This window comes from Columba livia, chromosome 3 (assembly GCF_036013475.1).
Source record: "Columba livia isolate bColLiv1 breed racing homer chromosome 3, bColLiv1.pat.W.v2, whole genome shotgun sequence".
NCBI lineage: Eukaryota > Metazoa > Chordata > Aves > Columbiformes > Columbidae > Columba > Columba livia.
Window position 1 is genome coordinate 86,256,765 of NC_088604.1, and position 17,514 is coordinate 86,274,278.

The window sequence follows — 17,514 nt, forward strand, 5'->3', positions numbered from 1 at the left end:
ACAGAAATCCATGTGCCTTTTCACAGATGCACCCTAGTAATTTTTAATCTATTTTTCTGTTTTACTCAGCTTTATTCAGTTTTCAGCATATATATTCGATATAGAGTTTTGCTGCTTGGGAAAAAAAAAGACGTATTTTCTAGTCTGTGTCAGGGGGATAACTTAATGCACCTGCACTGAATTCAGTGCTTTGCTGAATCGGGATCATGCCTTTGAAGGATCCTAACTACGTGGAAAAGGTTGTATTTCTTTTCACTGTCAAGGCACAGGGAGATTAATTAAATAGCTTTGAAGCACCCTCTGGCACAAAACTGACCTTCACGAGTACAAGCACTTTATGAGGAGATCACACAGAGTTAGTGGGTTCATGATGTACAAGCACCCACGGTTCAACACTACCTGGAGAAGTGAAATCGCAGCTCTGACTGGTGCTCCTGTCCCTTCATTCCAGGGGCAGACTGGAAACAAGGGTCTGCTGTCTTGCGTTGCCCACCACTTTTTACACAAGTTGCCAAATGACTCCTGTTTTCTTTTGCTGTATTTGGAGCTGCCTTGTGTACACGGTTCTCTCCTGGGGTGTTTGTGGACGATGAGGGCCTGGAGACTGCATGCTGGCTTGTCTGCACCAGGACTCTTACCACATGTGAAAAGCGAGGGAGCGTACTGTGAAAGAAAGCACTAAATGCTGACTTCATTTTGCAAGCCAAAGTGGTGGTCGTTTAAAGATGGTAACAGTCACTTGAGATAAACTATTTGGTGTTTTGCTGTGGGGTAAGAATTTGTTTGTGGCTAATAACTGCAGAATAGCTCCTGTTTACATCTCTGTTTAATTCATGGCCGCTTGTGTGACAATGCCCTCTTTCGTGGAGCTAATATGCTCTATTCATACCGTTGTTATTTTAGAGGTCTAGTTCTTCATTGGCATATCCTGCCTTTGCAATAAATTTTCCTGTAATGTATTTTAGAGATGTAACTATATTAGAATTTCCTTGCCAGGAGGAAAAGCTTCTCTGTGCTAGATCAGACAACTACAATGTCTAACTTAAACACAAACAAACGTAAAAAAAGCTGGTAGAACACCTACGTATTATCCATCAAGTTGCAGACTTTTTCACCTTTTTATTAAGAGCTTCTCCTAATATACACAGTTTTAAACTTCAAAGCTAATAAGAACAAGCTCATAGAAAGCACACACAGACAAAGTGAACACTACTTGAAACCATTTAAAGTCTGAGAGACATTACAAGTTGCAGCATCTGGGGCTAATGCAAAGTGATCTCTCTCTGACTTTCTTTTGACCTGTTTCTCCCAGAAGAGGATGTGACAGCACTCGCATTCCAGTCTCACTAGCAGACCAGGAGATCCAAATAGCCCCAGAGCCACTGATTCAATGTGTGGTTATAGAGAAAAGCATTTCTCAAATATGAAAGATCATGAGTGCACACTGGGAAAGCTTGTTCTCTTCAAGAATGCACTAGCTGAAACTGTTTTCTGCAGTTTATCTTTGCATCATTAATAAGTCCAAGATCATGGCGATCAAAATTCCATCCAGTCACTTTAATCTCTTTTAAATAATTCAGTGTGGTTAGTACCTGACTTAATTTGCAGACTAACAGTGATGCAGGCACCCAGTCTTTTTTGCTGCTGAAATCTACAGACACCAGCTTCTTGAGCGAGATCAGTGGCTGCATGAAGGAAAGCCAGCCATCGCTTGTCACACAATTCATTGCCAAGTCCAAGTGCTGAAGGTTCTGCAGGTGTTCTTTCTCAAAAAAATTGCCTGTGAACATATATTTGTTCATATATTTATTTTTGCTTCAAGCCCTAATGAAGAGAATTATTCCTGTTCAGGATATTGAAGAATTGAGTCTTATTGAATTCAGCTGAACTTCTACGCTTAAAGAAATACCACTGTTAATGATTACTACATTTCTACATTTGTAGAAAATGATTTAAATAGGTGTTTGCATATTAGTTTATTTTTTCTTACTAAGAACCAAGAATGTAAAATATAGCAGCAACACATTACAACGTTTTCATATCAACACTTTTCTTCCTTGTTAAAACTTAACCTGCAGTATGTTGCATACAACAGGATCCTTTTAACTACAAAAAGGTTATTAACTTAAATGGAGCTCTGGACTGCTGCCCATGATCACTCACAAAAGCATTGCAAGATCAGGCTCATGAAAATTCTCATTCATTCTGACATTTCATTGCTATTGCAGCCTCAGAAGGGGTGAGTAATGTGCATCCAGGTAGTTTTTATATCTCCCTGATCTTCAGCTATCTATCTTGATAAAAATTATACTAGTATTGGCCTTTTTCAGCTCTACTATTGACATACATACCATAACAGACATTATGTTAGTGGAAGATTTGATTTAAGAATAGTCCACTTGTATTCCTGTCATACTTATTGAGGAGATAATCCATCTGTCAATCAGAAGAGATTCCCTCCCAAGGAGGTTCTTCACCAGCAACCTCCAGGTGCCTGCAGTCTTCCTTGCACTACTTACACAGCGAAAAATGGTCCTTATTGAGTAGAAATATAGGCATTATTTGGTTAATCGGTTAATCTAATGATACATATACATATCTCCTACTCAGACTCAATACTATTTCATTTACATTATTAAAAGTTGCTGGGTTTCCTGAACTGTTGGGTTTTTTTGTTTGTTTTTGGTTGGTGTGTGTGTGTGTTTGTTTGTTGTTGGTTTTGTTTTTATTTTTTGAGGTTTTTTCTGGTTTTTGTCCATCATCTCTAGATCATCCACAGTACCTTTCCTTACCTAGAATTCTGACCTCCACATCAGTGAGGCTCCATTTCCTCAATCCAAGTTTTGTCAGGTGTGGCATTGTTTCCAGTAGTTCTAATAATTTTGTTAGGCAAAACTTTACATCATCTCCCCAAGGAAGCATCAGCACTTTCATCCCAGGTAGGACATTTAAGCCATCAACTAAATGAAAATCAGTGTAAAATTGTTTTGTTATAACAGCTGAGTGCAAAATAACTTTAAAAGGTTAAACCAAGTCGTGTTTCAACAGTGAAGAAAACACTGGTAGGTTAGAGACTTCAAGACTGCTGCCTTGATAGCAAAGACAGAGTAGCCAATTGCATACAATATTCCTTACTTCTAAAAACTTCCCATTCTACTGATAGGAAATGGTTCAGGATACCAATTATATCCTACTTAAAAATAAAAGATGAAAGAATTATTGAATTTCTGTCTGGATAAGTCATAGAACTGAAGCTTATTCCGAATTTAAATGGTTTATCTAAAGAGATCTTCTTACTTACCAAGTCTGTGGATAGCATCTTTTCCTTTATTTTCTAAGTAATTTTCTGACAAATCAAGTACATTCAGTTTTGGCAAATTACAGAGATTCTGAGCTACAGGAGGAAAAAAAGCTTGTTATACATGTGTTCAGTGCAGCGTGACTTATCTTCTGTTCCACCTTTCTTAGCTTTGAATTTTAATGAACAGCAAGACAAAATGTTTAAAACCCTCCAGGTTTTTCTTGCTTTTCCAACACCTCTCTGATGCAAACTGTGCTCTTGTTCTTAATTGTGTCTCCAGGAATTGAAAAAATAAAGGACCTGGCCAGCCATAAGAACTGGAGTAATGGTTTGCATAACATACGCTGGCAGCGAAACGAATCTGCAGTGGTGATAAGACAACTTTAAGACATCTTTGCAACACAGAAGAAGGACAAAGCTGTCTGACTAGATGGGAGATTCTTTAGTGGTTTAAGCCCCAGAGACTTCAACGTCCTGCTTCACAAAGCTGTTGAGTTTTGTATTATGATATAGAAATGTACTTTTTACAGGAACAGAGAATTTGTGAGAGTGGGACTAGGTGGGACATTTAAGTCTAAACATCTGTAATGGGGCAGGATACTGATAAGCCTAAAGCATTCATGATACGTATTTATCTCGTTCTTTGAAATTTTCCATATTCTCCCTAGGTGCTATTTTACCTTCCTGACTTTAGAAAGTTTCTGCCAATATCCAATCTAAGCTACAGTGTTGCAAATGTAGCTACTTTATTCTCCCCATGGACAAAAAGAATAGTTGATTATTATCTCCTTGTAGTAATGTTTAAAGGGCATTAAAATGTTATCATATCTTTTTCAGACTTCTCAACTAACACAAAACTGAACCACTCCTCGTAAGTTACATTTTCTTAACCTCTAGCCATTCTTGGTGCTCTCTCGATTTCTCTATACATTTCTTAGTTATGATACTGAGGTTGGGCACAGATTTGTTGTTCAGGACTCACCAGCGCATGTTTTTTGCAATAGCATAATATTTCCAGTCTTCCACAGAACAAAAACAACTTTGAAAACTAGTTTGGATTGTATCAACCATTATTTGCTTTCCTATGTTTTTTGTTTACAGAGCTATGTGATAGTTTATCTTTCTCGATTATATAAACTTTATACTTAGAATTTCCATCAAAGCTTTATATATACTTCCTTGCTGCATTTTAAATCTCTGCTGACTGAAACTCATTGTGAACCTATGTATTTCTGATTTTATCCATATATGCTTTTTTCTTCTCTTATAAAATTATGGTTTGATTTTCAAAACACGCATATTCAGTTTGTAAAGTTAGTATTGCTATTCTTACCTAGAATTTCCACAGCGTCACTGGAGATACAGCAGTTGATTAGCTGGATTTCTTCAAGTTCACTTAGTTCACCAGAGACTGATCTCACAATGTAGGTTATGCCATCCCCAATAGTTGTCAAGTGATTCATGTAAAGTAAGCGGAGCTTTCTCAAATTTCTGATACCTTCAGCTATGAATGGAAAAAAAAACAAACAAAACAAACAAAACCAAACAGTTCACATTGTTATGTGAACTGTTTTGTAATGTTTATGGTATCTTGATCACATTAAATGGCTGGACAGAATTAGTTGTTTACTGCCTGGCATACTACAACTATCTATATTTTGGTGCCATGAGATGTTTGGTAAGTTGTGTTTGAAAAAATAAAATAAAATAAAAAATTAAACACAACCTGCTGTTCATGTCATTGTGTAATCAATATAAAATGCCCCTCAGCCCAGAGAAAGTAACTCACAGAAGATCAAATGTGATCTTCCTGTGGAACAAATCCAAGCATTTTTTTACCAAGCCATCAAAGAGAGGATGGGTAGACATATGAATCGCCATCTCCATATCAGTTACAGAGTTGTGTGGCCCTAGCGAACATTATTTGAACTTTTCAACCTTGGTATCTGGCGACTGACCTTGCTGACAGTCAGCAACAGGCCAGGGAAGGGAACTATTAATATATCACCTTTGCAACCTCCTGACTTCCAGTTCATGCAGAACAGCCAGTCCTGGGATCGGTATGTTAGATCTGCTTGACAACAGTACGCATTACTAACTTGGAAGGAGCACTCCAATACTTTGAGACAATCAGAATACAGAACATATCAAGACTTCAATTAAAATTTATAAGAAATTACTTCTCTAAATTAGATTGTAGGATTTTCAAGTCCCTGTAGTGTAAAAACTTCAGACCAACTTACTAAAAATTCACATTCTCAGCACTATTTACTTGCTTATGGTGTAAAATAGGATAGAGGAAATTACCTAATTTTTTTGCATCACCTTCATCCATACTCATGTTGTCAAGTACAAGCCCTTCAGCATTCACAAGTTTCTTTATTCCATCAATAAGTCCACCTGCCAAAAAAAAAAAACCCCATAAGCATGTTGATTTAATGAACAAACAAATTAATTGGTAGAATAGATACACTTCAGTGATATTAGGTTTTTGTGAATAGTTTTGTTTGAAAATGCCTCAATCTTCCACTAGCACCCCGCTCTAACAATAGTGCTGAAGGATCCTGTATGTGTGTGATGCGCAACATAAGGAAATACATGTCCTTCATCCTAATTGCAGAATCCTTCACCTCAGGTAAGTCTGGAGCATGCTACACTATAGTTACTATGCTCTACTTTATTATGCCATTGTAATTTTAAGAGAAAACATTTTTTCAAGCTAGAAGCATTTAACTGATTATGGGAATGACTTACCAACAGATACTGCAGGTTTTCCACCATATTAGGTATTAACATCAGAACTAGACTTCTTCAAAAAAAATGCTTACCCAGAAATTATGGCAGAGATGTAGGAAGCAAGGAAGGAAAAATTCTGTCCAATGTTATGGCTTTAGATTAGGCTACAACACTTTCATTTGGTTGCCAAAAACATATGCATCACTGCGAAAGTGATGGTAGGCTGCATCCCATGGCACTTACAAAGTTTCACTGGTGGTATAGACATTATCTCATTTACTGTGGATTATTTGGACCAGAGTTGTTGAATTTTTCCCAGATACAGTATTTTATTTAAAACCAGATTTTTTAATGTATTGTGTACCAAGAACCAAAAATATGATGTAATGACGACTTACATTAAATCAAAGGCCTTTGTGTAGCAAGAACTAAGAGTATCATGGCAACTCATGGGAATTCTAAGGCCAGACCCAACTTATACAACTAAATAACATAAATAAATTTACATAACTGAGTAGAATGCAGTCACTTCCACCATGAATATAGAATTGCATTCTAGCAATATAACGTTTCTCAAACGAATCAAAACCAGGCATCTTCCATATACAAGGCAGCCATGAGCCCCTTTGCTTTACCTTCTCATCCACATTTATCTACAAGATCTCACTTACTGCCAGTAATACTGTACCTTCTAGATTTTCACTTTGCAGATCTCTTATATGTAAGGTTTTCAGCTTTGTCATTGTTGTGATCTGTTGCTCATCTTCCACAGTAAGAGGTGTGGACTCCACGGTGAGATCTTGTAAGTTTTCACAGGTTTCAAGGACTTCATTCAATGTTCCTGTGATACCAGCACTATTGCTGATGTGCAGCTTGAGGCTTGCAGCAGAGCAACATATTTTGCCCAGGTATTTAATATCACGTTTCTTTAACTTCTTGAAATCTTGCAATGTAATTTCTAAGGATCTGAGACTCCGGTTCCAGTTGAAGAATAAGGAGACAGCCTTTTCAGGAATGTAAGTTTTAAGTGAACTACTTTGAAGGTCTTCCACATTCTTATCATCTGTTTCCTTATTTGATGAGTAGTTGCCAAAAAAATCTAACTTAATGAGTCCTAGTACACTAAGACAATTTGGTAAGTACCTAAAAAAATCAGAGAAATAAGTCGGGATATTTTGACTGTTGATGTAAACACTTTTATCACAAAAAAACTCTTCAAAATCTCTGCTCAATGCTGATTTTGAAGAACTTTCATAAAAGAAATTAATGACACACTCTGCAAAAATATCCTTTTCTGTTCTTTTTAAATCTTCCTTTTCTGTTGTATTTTCTGATTTTTTTGTGTATTCTCTTTCCAAAGCCAGATTCTTTAACGAAAACAGTTCAGAAACATCTCTATGTTGATCAATTCTTTTCAATAAGTCCAGAATTACTCTAGTGGCATCAAGGGAGGATCCACAAGTGTAGAGGAGCAAATTGAAATAAGTATTAGTAACATCTGAAATAGTATTAATTTTCTGTAGATAACTATGCCCTTTCTTCACGTCTGTTTCTTCGCAGGATGTCACTAATTTGCAAAGTTTTCTGCCTGCAGTGTATTCCTGAAATGATTTATGAAAAAATCTATATGTTGGCTTCAGCCTTTGAGCTGTGTATTTATTTAGAAGACCTGAAGCTAGCAGGACTTCTTCTTTTATGTCAGCTAAATCCTCAGACTGAAAATCAAATCTTTGGTCAAATATTCCATCTAAAGCTAAGTCTCCACAATGATTTATGCTCAGCATAATATGGTTTTCTGTTATTTCTTTTGTTTTGTACCTGTTTTTCTCCACCATCAAGTCATACAAAGTGGAGAAAAGAAGAGTCTGGGTGCTTGGATGAAAATTATTTTCACCCATTTGGATGGCACAAGCAATGATGACAAAGAGTGGAGTCTTCATAAGGTTCTTCATGGAAGTGGCCTCTTTAAGCTGGTTTAACAGACCATCTGCCAGCTTATTTGTCAAGACATTTTTAATGAGCTTCTCGCAACTCTCGTCCGATAGGTCTCCAATTTCAGCAACCAGTGACCCAAACTGCCTGATTTTATGGATAGACTCAGTCCTGGTAGCAATAATAACCATGTTCTTGAATTTGTGGTTTTCTTTAATCATCGCTTCTATCTCTGGACAGTTTGAGGGTTTGAATTCATCATATCCGTCTAACAGAAAAAGGACCCTTTGTCTTTGTGTTAGTAGCATTTTCATGAAATCTTGTTTGCAGATGGGGTATCGTTCAAAAAGAAGCTGATCACAGACAGTGTCATATATTCCACCTCTTGTGCTAGTCAGGCTGATAAAGAAAATAAATTGGAATTTTTTCAAAGTGGAGCACTTTTCCAAAGCCCAGAGTACAGCAATTCTTTTTAAAAGAGTTGTTTTTCCTTTCCCAGCTTCTCCTTCTATAATGCAGGGATTTTTCAGTTCCTCCAGAAGGACATTTAGCGTCAGCTGCTGTTTCCTGCTATTATGTATATCTTTTTTCCACAGCAAGGTATCAGTATAGGCAGTTCCCAAATCAAAAATTATGTCAATATCACTACCCAGAGGATGATATTTTTGAAACGCTGAAGATAGATACACATACTTTAAATCCTGAATCAAGTCGTTTAATTTATCTTGTTCCACTTGACCGGTTGTACCTAGGGCAAACAGACAATGTATCAGTGAATCAAATAGTGAATGAGTTTGTCAATTAAAATTTCATTACTTTTGGAATAACTGCTTGAATGCACTGGCTAAATCAATGAAATAGCTATAAGCAAGAGGCAGGAGATGTATTTGTTGTCTACTGTCTAAGCAAGACTTAACTGATAAGGGCTGTAGTTACTCCTTGTGCAGGAGACTCATCTAGTCTGCACATACCACTTTGGTGCTTAATTCCTTATTTTAGGGCCTTTTGAACTCATCCTGTTTCTGCATTGGAGTCCAACAATGTAAGCTTGCATACAAGCACATGAAAGTTTATGTGTTCAAATGCATGATGAGAGTATGCATTTTTGATGTAATAAGGTTTTAATATGGAAAGATGGCATTTATAGATACAAATTAAAGGTATTAGAATATTAAGGGAGATATTTGTAAACCAGTAACAGTTTTTGACTGTTGAACCAAATGAACTTTTAATCTAGTTCTTTTTTAAAACTATGTCTCTTTCATTTTTGTTACTTTGGGTTAGTCTAAGAGATGCTTTCATGCCGTTTGGAGGTAAGCTCAGTTGAACCTTCCATCATGGACATAACAAAATGTAGTAACATCTAACAGCATCTAAAGGGAGTCCTGGAAGGTCTGTATGCACTGCTTTTTAAGGCACATATATGTAGCCTAAGGGACAGGGCTGAGTCAGACATGTATTTCCAAATTAGACAGCACAATCCAACAAACTGAAGGAAATCACAGAAACCTATTTTAGGGAAATGCTTCTGTAACAAATGTCATGCCTCTCTGGGACTGCCGAAAGATTAGGCTAGGTGTCTGTGTTTCATCCATACAATAAGATATTCCTTTAACAACATAATGAACTTGCAGCCTGTGCACAAGCAGTTCCAGCTTCCAGGAAGAGGCTTATAGTTGAAAAGCTCATTACATATCCCCATTAGATTTTGTATTAATTTTGTCAACAGCACAGATCTAATCCAGTGTTCAGTTCACCCACAATTCACTTATCATAAACAAGTGATGGGACGTGTTTAACTGTCTGAACTTCAGCTATCTGATCACAGATGATTTTCACCCTTTCATCATTTTTCACAGGATTTGGTTTTCCTTTCTACGTGTCTTAATGTTTGCGAAATTTCTTAGTGCTCACTGTCTTATTCTCTCAGATGAAACAATTCAGGCCACACAACTTGAATTAGAATTTACTTTTCCTGACTAGAAGACAAAAATATAACCAGTAATACTTACAATATCCTTGCAGGTCATGAAAGAGAAAAGGGTTGTGTTTCTCAATTGATTTAACAAAAATATTGCAGGCTTCTGAACCTTTATTCAAAATCATGTAAATCATCATTCTTGAGGCTTCTTGTTCAACCTTTTCAGAGACAATGGTATTCACTTCTTCACAAGACATGACATTGCAGTTCAAAAGGTCGTCTGCTATTTGCTTGAGGGTGATCTTTCCCATTCTTTGAATGAGATGTACTCTGTTGCTTTTTATAAATTCCACTGAGAAGAGAAAATTCAACTTCTTAGAATAAGTCTAGCTCATACAGTAGCTGACAGTTTAACTGTCCTTCAGTATTCAATGTGCACTTTTGTGGTGCACTGACTGGCTAATATCTACACAGGCAAAAATAGTATTCAGGGAATGGTGAGATCTTGGTAGGAATGTAGAAAAAGATATAGAAGTTTCTGTGAATGGATTGGAAGTTTCTGGTAAAAAAAGATGCAGGACGGAATGTATCAGTATGGGTATGAAAGTCACATGGTATGTCGAAGATGTTGGCTGGCATCGCAGAAACATTAAAAGTTTCAATGGAAATTGCTTTTGAAAAATATATTATTTAATGATATGTCTAAATAGGGGTTCATATTTCTGGAACTGCATTTGAAAATCTTGTCAAGTTCATGCAGGTCACCACAAATACAAACTGAATCTTTAAACAAAACCTGTTATGAAGTACTTAAGCATTATTACACTCAATTTAAGACAAAAAAGTCAAATTAAACATAATGTCCAAGCTCATGGGCAGTCCTGAACACATCACAGGATGAAAACATCCCCCAACAGGCTTCTGTACTCTGTGGTTGGGATGGTAAAGAATCAATGTTGGGGCATGCGAGCATTCCTATCCAGAAGGAATATACATACATATATATATATATATATATGACATTTATCTGTGTGTAGCTTGTGTGTAGCTTGGAGAAATGCACAGATTCTCAGCTCCCAAGTTAGCCAAGAATACCTGGCCAAAATTATTTTTAATAGCCCGTTGAAGGTAGGTAACAGCATTGTAGAGGCGGTAAGGAGATAAAAGAAAGATGTGAGAGGAATGAGCTGGGGCTCTGGCCAGATATTGGTAAATTGGAGTCATTAGGGACAGCACTGCTTCAGCTGGATAGCTCTTTTCTCTTTCCTTCCACAAAATCCAGGAGAGGTTTGAGATACAACCGTACTACGTATGGTGGCAAACAATGATAGGACAAGGGGTAATGGGATCAAGCTGGAACACAAGAGGTTCCACTTAAATTTGAGAAGAAACTTCTTCTCAGTGAGGGTGACAGACACTGGAACAGGCTGCCCAGGGGGGTTGTGGAGTCTCCTTCTCTGGAGACATTCAAAACCCGCCTGGACATGTTCCTGTGTAACCTCACCTAGGCGTTCCTGCTCCAGCAGGGGGATTGGACTGGATGATCTTTCGAGGTCCCTTCCAATCCCAAACATACTGTGATACTGTGATACTAACTAGGGTAGTCTTGGGAGTGTCTTTTGTGGGCACATGTGTATGTGCCACAAGCAGAGAGAGCTCCCTTTTGGGAATTTTGCATTTTTTGCAAATTTGTAATTTCATAGTGTGGAATTTTAAAATAAATATTGGGGACATTTATTTACCTCCATGTGTCAAAATAAAACTGGACTATCATTCCTCTGAGATTTTTAGACCTTGAATATTACAGTAAATTAGCATTTTTCAGGAATAACTTTAAAAACTTAAGCTTCTGTATAATTGTGAGGAAAAGGGAGAAATTAGTCTTTACAAGTCTGAAATTACCTGTGATATTTTGGAATAAACCATAGAAATTACTACAAAACAGCTAACATGAGAAACATCCAATTCAGAAAAATATTTTGTCAGAAAAAATTATTAATACAAAATTTTATATCTACGACGTGCTGAAATAGAGACTTTTTAATTAAAATTCTCTATAAAGTCTACCTTTAAAAACATTTTAGAGCAAGACTTTTTACAATGTTAATAAGTAGCTATATTGTATAATTTGAACATAAATACAGACATTATCTTTTAAAGGTTATTTGATTTTTTTATTACTGTTTACATCTAACATTAAATACAAAGAAACCGTGGTTTATAGATCTTACTTGTTCAGACTGAAAGTTTCAATGCTTGAACTGTAGGACAGTGAATCTAATATCCAGGCTGAAAACCAAAAACAAATTAAAAGATTGAATATCCAGGTATTAATGTCATTTTCCTAGACTAGAAAAAAAATGACCTTTTGTGAAATACTGATATGAAACTAGTCAGATATAACAATATTCTCTCTAAAACTACTTTGATTTGGTAACACAGATATATTTTATAACTTTAAAGCATGTTCAAAATCAATAAGCAGGAAATATTGATTTGTGCAAGCGATTTTAGTCTTCTGTGCTTTAATTCCTCGGAAACAGATCATTCTCATAGACCAGCATTATCATTAAAATATAATCTTTAAAGTAAAGTTGATTGTTATTTTTGACAACCAGAAAGATACTGTTCGTTTCCCACATTGCATCCGTCCACGTTTCACATTGTTTCAGTTCATGTTTCACGTACTTTCATGGTGTAATTTATATATGCATTTTTATCAGTAAGCGTAGTGAATGAGACACACATAATTCACTTGGTTTTACTTTGAATGATACCAAGATACATTTGGATTGAAATGGTAATTAGGGTAATAGCATACAAACCCAACATTTAAATTAATGTATTCATTACATATAACTAAATAAAATTACTTACTTATAATAGATACAACTAAGAAAATAAAGCACATTTTTGATAATACGTAGCAGGTCAAATTAAAGCTTCATCTAGCCCAGCATCCCATCTCCAGCAGTGCCTTCTGTAAGATGTTTCACTCTTGGGATCTTTTCCATTTCCATTAAATTATTTTTGAGATGGAATGCTAGAGCAGACCATGGTATTAAGATACCATACAGCTTTATGGATGGACACAGTGCCACAACAGCGTTCTCCCTTTCATTCTCTATTTTCTGACAATTCCTTCCATTTGCTTTTTCTCACCATTGAGCAGGTATTTTCATAGAGCTATAAATTTTAGCCCCAGCTCTCATTTGTAAATGCTAACCATCGTCCTCATTTCAGCAAAAACATGACTTTTAGGAGTAACTTAACAATATACTGAACAAAAAATACTGTTTGCTTAAACAAGATTTTTTAAAAATCCTTAAAATACCCAAAAATCAAGTGTAGCACACTCCATGGCCATTAATCCTCTGTAATCCAAAACATAAACATTCTAAAACTTCTAGAATCTACAACAGTCTCCAGTATCACCAGCTTTGCATACTAATAATCTCATAGTTTGTAGCACACTAAATAGTATGTTGCTGTTTCATAGTAATTAATAATAATTGCTAGCATACTAGATTACTACTTAGCTATAAGTTCTGGAAAACTATACTGGCTTTACAGGGCCAAAAGACTAATTTGAAATTGTTCCTGTAAAAACTATTGCTTTAGATATTACAGCTTTTCTAATAGTTTTTCTAAGCAAAAGTAAGACAAGCTTTTATTTTTTGTTTAAAGAAATAGTTAAAATAAATAAATGCAAAATCTCCACTGACAAAGTCATGTAACATTTCTTAAGAGAAAAAGAAATATAGCAAAATGAAATTAAAACATCTCCAAAAGTTCTTCTTTTTTTTACAAATAGTCAAGAAGAAAGGTAGTGGTAAGAAAGAAAGCGGTTTACCCACATCAGTGTGTTCTGAAATTAAAGAGACTCAGCAGGCAGAAAAGTGTTGTAGTCCTCATAAAAAATGGACTCCGTGTTATCTGTAAGTTACTTCTCTGCAAGTTTCCTCCTTGTACAATTACTCAATGTTTTTTTTTTGCTTAATGAGTATGTTGGGCAATACCTTTCTGCTGCCAGAAACATATGAAACTGTTTCTTGATGTAAAACAAGTTCCAGTTCTTAAATACTTGAAATTTTATGATACAGCGGTAACCAAAAACCTAGCCTTCAGTCCAGGATTATTGGTCAAGTTAGTAAATATTTCTGCTACCAGTAAAAATGAGTGTATCTACAATGCATTTACTTCATTCATTCTTGAATGGTTTCATTAAAAGATAGTAACTTTAACTCACAAGTGAGAGGTTCACTGAGGGACTCTGTAGTTATCTAGAATAAACCACAGCATCTCCCTGTTTCAAGCAGCCAGGGCTCAGGGATTTTCTCACTAACTAGAGCAGCACTGACTCGAGCAACTACATATAGCCAAGCAGGCTCAAAAAGAGGGTCTAACAATCCAAGATGCAAATGCAAAATCCATTTCAAAGTGGATGACTTATACTATCAGCATAAAGATTGACTTAATCTGCTGTTACTCTGAGACATTAGGAATAAAACTCCCCAGCAACTCTGCTTTACTTCCTCTGTCACAGCAGTTTGCTCCACACTTCCCCCAAGAAATCAGAAGATGACTTAACATCAATGATTCTCACTTCCTTTTCACACAGTGAATATTACAAAATGTTCCTGTAAGTTCACATACTGTGTGACTCTTATATTTGTAAAATTCACATTTAACAGGAGCCCTTCCTAAGATAACCATTTGCAGATAGATTGTACATGTGGCCATCCCACAAGGCATTTGTATGCATCACAGCTTTCTACGGCCTTTTAAAACACTTACTTTCCCTTTTTCCTTTCCCTTACTACTACACAGTAAGCCAGAGAGCAAGCAAATTGTCCTACTGGTGGTAGAAGCAAGGCCAGCACTTGTGAACAGTTAAGATACACAGAAGGGTGGTTGTCTGCAATAAGCTACAAGACAACCTGAACTTCAGCAGACCAACTGGAGCAATTTATGATCGCTCACATTTTTGCATGTAGTCGGGGTCTTAATCAATGAAGGTCATTTCTAAAGTGCACAGAAAGGGAAAATGCAGAAAATGCTGAGAAATCTAGTAGCAGCATCCGGGTGAAACAGGTTACTCAACTAGTTTTGAACCTTTTTTTTTTTTTTTCCAGAAGCCCACCCTGAATTGTTCGGATCCCACCCTGGGCAAGGTCTGATCTGGCAAAAGCGGAGCTGGAGTGCCCTCCGCTGGCACAGCCGCGCCAGGGGACAAAGGGGCGCTCACTTGCAGAGGCTGAAGGGAAAGAGAAGGGGGCTGAAAGGAGGGGGAGGACAGACAAAATCTTAATATTTGAGCAAATGCTGAGAAAAATCCAGAGTGCCTGGATCAGGTGTGTTTCTCTATCCTTCACTGTTCTCGTATGACAGCGCAGCAGGAGGGGCAACTCTTGAAAATCTACTCACTGTTCTTGTTTTAGGTAAGCATGTGCAGAATATCTTTCTCGCCTTCAGTGTCTCTTCTGTGTGAAATTTGATTTGTTTCTCAGCTGGTCAAAAAGACCCCAGGAAAAGAGATAATTTTTAAAAGTTCCTTCTATTACCCAAATCATGTTTAAAAATAAGACAGTGAATTATAATGAATGTCTGTATAAATAGTTCATTGAAAGCAGAGAAAGAGAATGACTTACTTGCCCATGTTCATACAGAGATCATAGTCAGAATCACAGACAGTGAGAAAACATGGAAAATATTTCCAAATAGTGAACAAGATCCCTTCTTTGCTAGGCAGGCTCAGCAATGTCACAAAATTGTCTTCTGCTTCACATCAACCTCCATTTTAGTTGTACTTTGAAAATCATACAGCACGTGGATAACATTGGGTCCAGTGCATGAAGCCATCAAATGAGGAAAGAACCAGTCACCCGGCCTGGCATGCCCATCTTATTTGTCACTGCTCCCGTTTGGCACATTAATAAAATGTGCATTTGTTACTCATCCAATTCATAATACTGTGTCATTAATTATCGCTGCCCGAAGTTTCCTCCTCAAAGCTGAGCCCATGTGAGATGTCCTCTCTTTCTCATTTCTGTCCTCCCACTCTTTTACAGTGCTCTGAGAGATACTCCTGACGTTTATCAAGAGGTACGCTACTTTTGTCCCACACACGTCCAAGTCTTGTTCTGGCGGTGTATGTTGCTGGCCTTGTTAGGACACAGGTATCAAACTCCTTGAAGGTTTTTAAACCCAGCTTCAATAAATAAGAATTGCAATGAAGCAAGCGACAGGTTTGCCTTAAGTGGAAGCAACTCCTTGACATGGCATTCTTTGTGGTTATCCCGATAAATAGTTAAATTAAGCAAGCAAACAAACAAACAAACTACACAAAAAACAACCCAACCAAATTTTAAAAGAAAAAAAAAAAGGACCCTAAAGGAGCCTAGGCTGCACAAAAAGATCTGGACCAGATGGATCATTGGGCTGAGGCCAGTTGTGTGAAGTTCAACAAGGCCAAGTGTTGGGTCTTGCATTTGGGTCACAACAACCTCAGGCAGAGCTACAGGCTCAGGGAAGAGTGGCTGGAAAGCTGCCTGGCAGAGAGGCATCTGGGGGTGTTGATTGACAGCCAGCTGAGCATGAGCCAGCAGTGTGCCCAGGTGGCCAAAAAAGCCAACAGCATCCTGGTGTGCATCAGGAATAGTGTGGCCAGCAGGACCAGAGCAGCGATTGTACCACTGTACTCAGCACTGGTGAGGCTGCACCTTGAATCCTGTGTTCAGTTTTGGGCCCAACACTACAAGAAGGAAACTGAGGTGCTGGAGAGAGTGCAGAGGAGGGTGACCAGGCTGGTGAGGGGCCTGGAGCACAAGTCTGATGAGGAGCGGCTGAGGGAACCGGGGCTGTTTAGCCTGGAGAAAAGGAGGCTGAGGGGAGACCTGATCGCTGTCTACAACTACCTGAAAGGAGGTTGTAACATGGAGGGTGTTGGGCTCTTCTCCCAGGTAACAAGTGATAGGATGGAAGGAAATGGCCTCAACTTACACCTGTGGAGGATTAGGTTGGATATTAGGAAAACTTCTTGATAGAAACAGTTGTCAGGCATTGGAAGAGGCTGCCCAGGGAAGTGGTTGAGTCACCATCCCTGGAGGTGTTTAAAAGACACGTAGACGAGGTTTTTAGGGATGTGGTTTAGTGTTGGACTTGGCAGCATTAGGTTAATGGTTGGACTTCATGATCTTAAGGGTCTTTTTCATCCTAAGTGATTCTATGGTGATATGACGCCATGACTCTAAATTTGTCCAAAACCAGATGTGTCTGGCATCCTATAGAAGGCACAGCTTCCAGAATCATCTGAGATATCCCAGCAACAACAGGGAATAGCACAATCATATCAGTGTAGGTAAATATAATAGCGGAATCATAAAATATCTTGAGTTGGAAGGGACCCGTAAGGATGATCAACTTCAATCTCTGCTCCTTGCAGGACTACCTACGAATAAATGGTACAACTAAGAGCATCATCCAAAAGCACCTTGAATTCTGGTTATAACAGAGTAAAGAGGAAGAGACATCAGAAACTGAAGGAAATCTATTGCAAAGGTCCTGTAACAAACAAGTTGCACATAACAGTTAAGAAAATTAGTTACTCTTACCAGATGTCTTG

The 17,514-nt window shown here is 37.5% G+C and overlaps 1 protein-coding gene and 1 long non-coding RNA gene across 4 annotated transcripts in view; one reads left to right on the top strand and one right to left on the bottom strand.

Annotated features, from left to right (window-relative positions):
- LOC110359709 (uncharacterized) overlaps positions 1–3,718 on the top strand; it is a 38,988-nt gene extending 35,270 nt beyond the window's left edge. The window contains exon 3 of the long non-coding RNA XR_002415070.2: positions 3,582–3,718. This is a non-coding gene — a long non-coding RNA (uncharacterized LOC110359709). The remainder of the gene's footprint in view (positions 1–3,581) is intronic.
- Positions 1,265–13,868, bottom strand: NLRC4 (NLR family CARD domain containing 4). Of its 3 annotated transcripts, none has more exons than XM_005503780.3 (9): positions 13,748–13,868; positions 12,122–12,179; positions 9,982–10,242; positions 6,726–8,717; positions 5,609–5,701; positions 4,635–4,805; positions 3,302–3,394; positions 2,793–2,960; positions 1,265–1,780 (listed from the first exon to the last, which is right to left on the bottom strand). In XM_005503780.3, coding segments are annotated over exons 2-9 (3,096 nt in total). In that variant the 5' UTR covers positions 12,123–12,179; positions 13,748–13,868; the 3' UTR covers positions 1,265–1,463. The 3 variants fall into 3 exon arrangements, with proteins under 3 accessions (XP_005503837.1, XP_064914074.1, XP_064914075.1); XM_065058002.1 differs by having other exon boundaries at positions 13,744–13,825; XM_065058003.1 differs by lacking the exon at positions 2,793–2,960.
- Between the last annotated feature and the right edge of the window lie 3,646 nt (positions 13,869–17,514).

What these genes read in the sequence shown, in the direction of transcription:
- NLRC4 (XM_005503780.3), bottom strand. An exon ending in TCATGACCTGCAAGGATATT is followed by an intron (nt 8,718 to 9,981) that starts GTAAGTATTACT and finishes TGTTTGCCCTAG; the next exon opens with GTACAACCGGTCAAGTGGAA. An exon ending in TGACGCTGTGGAAATTCTAG is followed by an intron (nt 3,395 to 4,634) that starts GTAAGAATAGCA and finishes TTCCTCCTGTAG; the next exon opens with CTCAGAATCTCTGTAATTTG.